At 42.1% G+C, this 8,219-nt stretch overlaps 1 protein-coding gene across 1 annotated transcript; it reads left to right on the forward strand.

The window, feature by feature from the left end:
- The first annotated feature begins 70 nt into the window (after positions 1-70).
- On the forward strand, positions 71-8,219 carry LOC139822728 (cuticular protein 3). The gene is made up of 3 exons (XM_071794681.1): positions 71-2,299; positions 2,770-3,184; positions 5,695-8,219. Exons 1-3 carry the CDS (start codon positions 2,168-2,170, stop codon positions 6,696-6,698), a joined length of 1,551 nt encoding a protein of 516 aa, XP_071650782.1. The 5' UTR covers positions 71-2,167; the 3' UTR covers positions 6,699-8,219.

Below are 8,219 nucleotides of genomic sequence, written 5' to 3' on the forward strand. Positions count from 1 at the left end.
AAGAAATTGTCTCTTTATATTCTCTTTTAAAGTCTTCATTCGTGGAAGAATGCGCATATAATTTCCGATTTTGGAAATTAATATTTCTTTTTTTTTCTAAATATACCGTTATAAAGGACTTCACACGATTCTTATAAGAAATGTTCGGTCAATTTGCTTGAATATGTGATATGTGTTGTAGTTCTTATGAAGAAGATTTTCAAATGTCTATCTATAATTCAGAAGCTAATCATAGAAAGTTGATGAAATTTAAGACTTTTCATCAGAAACACAAGAACTACAACATATCACAAATTCTAGCAAATTGACCGAAAACGTTTTTCTCAGAAGAATCGTGCGGGGTCCTTTAAAATAATGCACGGTGCATGGTGGGTTCCGAACACATTGTATTACGTCATATGTTTGACGTAATTCCATATAGTACATACCACACACACCATTAATTACATAAATTCGCGCGGATCTTTCTTTTTCCGAGATGCAGCAGAGGAAGAACGCGAGGAATGAAGAAGCATCACAGTGATATCACGTTACATAAGCGAGAGCGGTTTGCGAACTCGTTTCACGGTCATGATCGGCGCTCGTCCTCTTTAATTATACACACTGAATGACTCATTTTTGTTTATGAAGGAAGAAGAGATGAGACGAAGATGATTCACTCGCCTAACGAGGCTGTAATCTGTCTCCTCCGGCGGCGATCGGCACATTGGTCTCTCTTTATGACGCAAACGGAGGGGACGCAATGTCTTGGGAACTCCGGACATCTTAAGATAAAAAAGCTCCGCAAGTATCGAATTCTTATTTGGACAATTGATTTAAAAAAAATATATATATATATAATATTAATTAATAATAAATTAATTACACAAAAAAAGAAGATTCTTGAAAATTTCTTTAGTTTCCACCGTGAAATTTTAAAATGAGATTATATTAAACGAAAAAAATTTGTTTGAATGAAGTTAGTTATATAATTCAACCAAGACGAAAAGTTGAAATAAAAAGTTAAAATTTTTATAAGAAGACTATAAATTGTTGCGTGTATGCGAAACAAAGACGCGTTAATTAGTTTCGATAAGACACTTCTTTTTTTATATGTGAAAAAGGAAAACGGCGTGCTTTGTAGCAAACTTTGATATAAATTTGATCAAGCTTGCTGAATCACGCGGCATGATCTTTACAAAAAAGAAATTATTAAGATCCAAAATTACAAGAAGGACAATTTTGAAGATCTCATTTTTTTCATTTTACTATTAATTACAACAACGCGTATATGCGATGCAGTTTGATGCTTTATTAGACGTGCTATTTCTTCCTGCTGGAATACTGGAATCTATAATTTCTGCGTTATCGCGGAAGCTCTCTAATGCAGAAACGGGCGCAACAATTGTATTGCGCGTCCTCGTAACCGAAGGCGAAATACGAGACTCTCCCGAAAATGAATCACCCTGCTCACATTTGATATTCCCGATCCGTCACCTCCCGACGTGTGGCGGAAGCGTTACACTTATATAGCCGGTACCAAAAACCGCCGGAATTACGCAAGGGTGAAAGCAAAACCGCCGGCCGCTGTTGCATAGGAGAATTATTGGCCGCGTTCATCTCGTTTCCTCACGCCTCGCGCCGTGTAATCTTCGCAATCTCGCAAAAAAAAGAACGCCCGGCGTTAAATCACACGTCGTTCTTTATCTTCAAGCCCGCTTTCGGCAATCTCCCGCTGAAATTGCGGCACGGCTCACGTATCGCTTATACACCCCCCGTTGAAATTCACAACGTTTCGAAACTGGTTTCGCATCGTTTATAGCGCGGTGAACGCGGCGCCTCGCGTGCGTCGTTTATAATTTTTACGGGAAGAAAAGGATAATTCGAACGATTTCGTGTACGAAAAAGAAAAAAACAAACAAACGAGCGCGATATATTCACTTGCTCGTAGCGTTTACGCGATAAAATTAATATTCCGTGCATTCGAGCGTTCCCGAGACCGTTCCGTGAACGGCGAGCGCGATTAAGCGATGCCGTGAGAAATTTAATAAACCGGCCAATTCGGCGCGCCCCGACTTTCTTCCTCGTCCGGCGCGCACATTATGTGTATCGGCGAGTCATAAATCGAGAGCGAAACTTCTGTCATCCGCGTCACGTACTTCGTAGGCTGCTTACGATGCGATGAGGGATGCGACCAGTGGCCGCCGACCACCCCGACGCTCCTATAAAAACGTTTGTCACCGCTCGTCCGGACGTCAGTCTTGTTTGCGACACGTTTACCGATCCACAGGGCCACATTGAGAGGAAAATGGTTATCAAGGTACGCCGAAGAATCGCGCACAAATTTTGCGCGTCGAAATTCGCTTAATCGACGAGCTTGGAAAATTTCTCGAGCAATCTTTGTCGTGGGGAACGCACAATTTCAGTGCTTACAGTTTCTTATAAGTTTTATACAATGTAATTGACTAAGAAATGTAACATATAACATCCTTAAAATGATCATAAATGCAAAATGCGATGAGCAGAAAAATGTACAATAAGAAATTATTGAAAGAAAGAAATAAGTACTATGTATAAGAAAAAAATACACGTAAATATAAATAACATTTATAAATTTTTATATATTTATATATAATTATTTATTATTATTATTTATAGATGTATATATTAAACTAGATGTAACAAAAATTATAGAGAAATTTTCTTATATTTTCATAAAGTTTCTTAAACTCTATATTCTTCTCTTACCTGAAAAATACCAATAATTTATACTAATATATTATATTACAGTTAATAATCCTGGCTGCAGCGGTGCTGGCGGTATGCAGAGGTGTGCCCGTCCCAGCCATCCCAGCTGTTCCAACTGGTCCGGGCATACCGGGTATTCCGGGCCCCCTGGCCGCGCAGCCTCTTCCAATCGCCGCATTTGACGCCACGAATTACGATCCTCATCCCCAGTACACTTACGCCTACGACGTTCAAGATACGCTGACCGGCGACGCGAAGAGCCAGCACGAGAGCAGGGACGGCGACGTCGTCAGCGGCAGCTACAGCCTCATCGAGGCCGACGGTACCAGGCGAATCGTCGAGTACACGGCCGACCCCGTGAACGGATTCAACGCCGTGGTTCGTCGGGAACCTCTGGCGGTGGTGAAACCCATCGTCAAGGTCGCGGCGCCCGCGCCGCCACTCATTTATCAGCCCTGAAGGATGTGATACTGATTATGCATGATGATGGACAAGAACTAGTCACACTATATAATATATAATGTATGGATGTTGCTGCATTGTTAATGTATTGATTTTTATTAAAGACTTTTTTACAAACTGTGTGCGGATTCATTTTATCCTTTACATAAAACTTTGCTGTAAGATTACGTGCCGATCTTTTTATCCTTTGCACTTTTGGACCGTTATCGCGCCGAGCGATAATATGTTTTCATATAAATTTATCGTGAGTTTATACGAAACGAGTTTGCTTACAATGGGCGAATTAATGTTATGTGGATAAAGACGTTGAGTTATGTAATGGTACGTAAACCTTGCGAATGAGATTTCGGGCCATAAACTCTGGCTCTCCTTTGTGAATATAATTGTGAAAGTTTACAGATCATCAGATACGCACACATGTACACATATGCACATCGACGCGATACTTATGAAAATTTTATGATAATTTTATATGGAATATATATTATATTCCATAAAAAATACACCTAAATACACTGCGATATTTATATTTCATATATTACATAGAAATCTCTAAGAAATACATATTTTTGCAATATTAGTTTCGAAATTTAAGGAAATTTAATTTCTCGAAGTTAATCCGGTTTATTTAATTTTGAGTAGATATCGAAATTGATGCATAAATATATAATATCGAAATGAGAGATGCATAAAAGAATCTCTGAAATAAAAAGTTTGTAACATTTTAATATCCTTTATAATCATAAAATTCTTTAAAAATTTTATTTTCCTAAAAAAACTTGTTACTTTCTAAATTAATATGTATCTATGGACCTTAAGCTTGAATGAGACTAGATTTCCTGACGTCGTCGAATTCGTCTTGACAGCAATCTAAAATATATAACGTTCTATTAAACAAAAAATTGATAAGAGCAATCTCTTGCACCTAACTTTTTTAGTAATTTAAGTTCTTTTAGATTATGTTATTAAATAGGATGTGCGCAATAATTTCGAAATTGATTTTATTTGAACCGATTTCACGTTTTAATTGATTTTTGAATCCAATACGTACAATTTTAATATCTAAGAAAATGTTAAATTTCCAAAAAAGTTTAGCATACAGAAAAATGTCCATATTTACGAATTTAAAATTGAAATATATTAGATGCATTCAGGATGTGTGAGATCATAATGTGTGTACATCTATTGCCATGAGGTATGCAGTGAGAATTGTAGCGTAACAGCGGTTACCGATTACGTGAATGGTAATTAACGCAATAGTACGCGATTCGTGTTAACCGATTCGTGTTAGCAAAGTTCATCGTCGCTCTTACTGAATATACAATAGAGTTCAGCCCGATTGCGGGATATTTGGCTACCTTCGAGCTTTCGTCGAACGGCCTTGATAGACGACCGGCTGTATTCGACATATTGGCACACGACACGCGTGCATACGTGCATTGCGTACGTTACGCGTTATTTCGGTTATCAATTGCTCGCTCGCGTCGGGTGTTTAATAAGTGCGTTAGGCAACGTGTTTGTCTATCTTTTTCCAAACATCGAGGCTGACAATTTAAAAAAACACTTTTTTCCCTCACAGAAATACTGTAAAAGCTCAATTTAAAATATTATAATAAAAAAAGAACATTGCCATACATGTCGAAAATGCAATGGAATAATATCTGTTACATTGAGATGAAATATGTAAATTAATATTATCATAATGTTATGTAGAAGCTTTTTGTCATCGCTTTCAAATTACAGTTTTTTCTCTCGTTGAGATGTCGTCTGATTTACTGTCGGCAATCTTTTTCTTTCAGTTCGAGTAAATATGCGTCCTGCTTCTAAGACTCCGTATGTATTGTTTCTCCCACGGTACGTGTATCTATTCTATCGACAGCTAAGAAAGGCGAAGGGAAAGAGGATGCTCAGGTCTTGCAGCGTGGTGGTAAGCGGTTCCCCGATTTCGTCGAACGGCCTCGAGCTCTCGAGTCTTCGGCATATTGACATCCAAGTCGCGTGTACGGGCGGACACTCGGACAGCGGTGATATGAAGAAATATAAACGCGCGTACATTGGTACAACCGCAGGTCGGACTCCCTGTACATTGCAATGATCGCCGTGCGGAGGTCGCCGCACGGCGTCCCCGAGAGGAAGACATAGAAAGACAGAGAGAAAGAGACAGAAGCAGTGATTAGGTGGGGCGTAGGTGGCTGCAGGGAGCATCATCGTCGTCCGATGACACAAAAGCGACGACGTATAAAAGTACGGACGATCTTACCCCGAGGCATCAGTCCTCTTCTGGTGGTCCTCTCGCGCGCAAACATGGCCGGCACGGTAAGGGAGAGAAGCTGGAAGGGAAGCTCGAGCATTAGAATCTTCTTTGCAAAGGACTGTATTTCGAAATTGGTTTCTACTTATCTAAATATTTATTTAAACTTATTATCTCTTATTATCTATACTTATCTAAATACTAATTATCGCTGAATATCAATATGTAGATTATTTAGACCCAGTGACGATAAGACGTAGCTAAAATACGTAGTGTTAAAATGCTAGACAAGTTAATTAGAATGTCGCTGACGAGATTACACATTAATTTTCAGCTCTTCTTCTTTCTGGGACTGGCGGTGCTCGCCCGAGGGGCGGTGGTGCCCGCTGTGCCGATAGCGGCAGCGGCCGCGGCCGTGCCCCTGGCGAAGCTGGAAGAATTCGACCCGGCGCCGCAGTACAGCTTCGCGTACGACGTGCAGGACGCGGTGACCGGCGACTCCAAGGCCCAGTACGAGACCCGCAACGGCGACATCGTGCGCGGCAGCTACAGCCTGATCGAGGCCGACGGGACGCGTCGCATCGTCGAGTACACCGCCGATCCGATCAACGGCTTCAACGCGATCGTCAGCAGAGAACCGGCGATCGCCGCCGCCGTCGCGGCGCCCGTGTTACCGCTCAGACCGGCCGGGTTGACGCCGGTCGCGATCCCGGCCGCGCCCGCTGGCGTCCCGGCGCCGTCGATCCCCGCCGTCGGCCCCGATTCCGACGTCGAGGTGCTCGACGCCCGGTCGGGCCCCCTGAAAGCGAAACCAACGACGCGCGAGCGGGAGCTCCAGCGTCAGCAGTTGCAACAGCTGCAGCAGCTGCAGGAGCAACAGTACCAGCAGCAGGAGCAGCAGCTGCGACAGCTGCAGGAGCAGCAGCTGCGACAGCTGCAGGAGCAGCAGAGACGGTCGTCGAGATTGCAGATCCAGCAGCATCCACAGCAGGAGCAGCAGCAGCAGCAGCAGCAGCGGCGGCAGGAGCAGCAGACCGCGCAGCAATCCGCGCGGATCATCGGACAGACGACCGGACAAGCCGAGCGACAACAACAGATCGCGAGTCCCCGATTGATCGGTCTCCCCGCTGCCGCCAGGGCGATAGCCACGTACCCCGCTTACCCTTACGCCGCGTACAGCGCCGCGTACTCCTCGCCGCTCGCCTACGCCGCACCCCTTAACGGCCTGGCTTACACCCCCGCAGCCGCGTTAGCATAAACTATCGCCCATTCGTATCTACCTCGAATCGCTACCATTCCGTTAGTTGTTAGGATTATTATCGACAAAAACTAAATAAATTGTCTGCCATTAGTTACACATACGTACGCATTCAACGTTTCTTTTTAATTGTTCTGCAACTGTAACGCCTTTACTCTCACCGAAAAGCGCGAGGTAACGACAAAATGTAACTGGTCGAAATGATTTAGAAGCCGCTGGTCACAATCGATCCTATTTCATTACGTTTAGGTAGCAGGATGACGTCTTAATGTCCATTTCTACAAATGCGGATTGACTTTAATCTCGGTTTAACTTACCTTTTCATCTTTTTCTAATTCTTACAACTAGAAAAGGATAAAAAGTAAGTTAAACCGAGATCTAAAGTTAATCCACATTGGTAGAAATGGACATTAATGACATCGATGCTGGAGATGTCATCAAGACGTTATTAATACGTCACTCTGCTATCTAGGGTCATAGGTCGCCCGAGTGCCACTCTGGATACGTTACAGAATGGCACGCAACAAGTAAAAGCGACGAGCTCTGGATGCGCGTCGATCAATGTCATCGACGTCGCGAACCGATCGCGAGTCTATCGGGTCGACTGTCGTGTCGAGGGGGGGCCCAATCCATCACGCGTTCGCCGTTACGTAAGCCCCGGGCCCGTTGTTACGCGTAACGGGCCTCCGGACTCCTGTCATCGTGGTTTACGCAAGAAACACATACGCCGCGCACATACTTAACTCGCGTACACGTAACGCGACCTTCGGCTACGCGCGACGCATTTAATTTTAAACGCTATGAAAAAGAAGCTTATCATTACAACTATTAGTCCGTAATAATAAAAACATGATCGGGATGTCTTCATCGACGCGTTTGATTGGCACCTTACAATAAAGAGATCCCTTATCTTTTTATAATACGTCATTACCGCTGCCGACTTTCCTCGAAATAAGTAGTTTTATACGTAACTGTAACGTACCGAAATTATATCGATTATTGTGAAACGTGGGAGAATTATATTCTGCGTAATACTTTAGTCTTTTCAGTGAAAATAAAAGATTTTTGATATTACATAAAATGGATCCACTGTATCACATTTTTTATTATTGATACAATTTATATATTGATTTAAAATAACGTAAAAGAAGTTTCGCGTTTACGTGCTTCGAATGTTCACTTTTTACAGAGTAAGTAGTAAAGGTCGACGCGAGTCAGACAAAGTAGACGCGGCCGCCTTGCGCCAGACGTCTACCCAGTGAGCGGTATCCACTACTGTAATAGCTTCTCTGTGAAAACTATATAATAAAATAAAGAAATGTCATTTTTTGTGTAAAATTATTATAACGTTATATCTACTTGATTACTAATCTATTTATAACCATTTAGTACACTAGCAAAAATAACAAAGCAGAATAAAACTAGTAAAAATTCGAAACAGGAATTTGAAGAATCCTTTCGTATATCACATGCTCATAGGAAATAATTTTATATAAATCGTAACAAAAAATAACACATATC

This window comes from Temnothorax longispinosus, chromosome 12, assembly GCF_030848805.1.
Source record: "Temnothorax longispinosus isolate EJ_2023e chromosome 12, Tlon_JGU_v1, whole genome shotgun sequence".
Classification (NCBI taxonomy): Eukaryota; Metazoa; Arthropoda; class Insecta; order Hymenoptera; family Formicidae; genus Temnothorax; species Temnothorax longispinosus.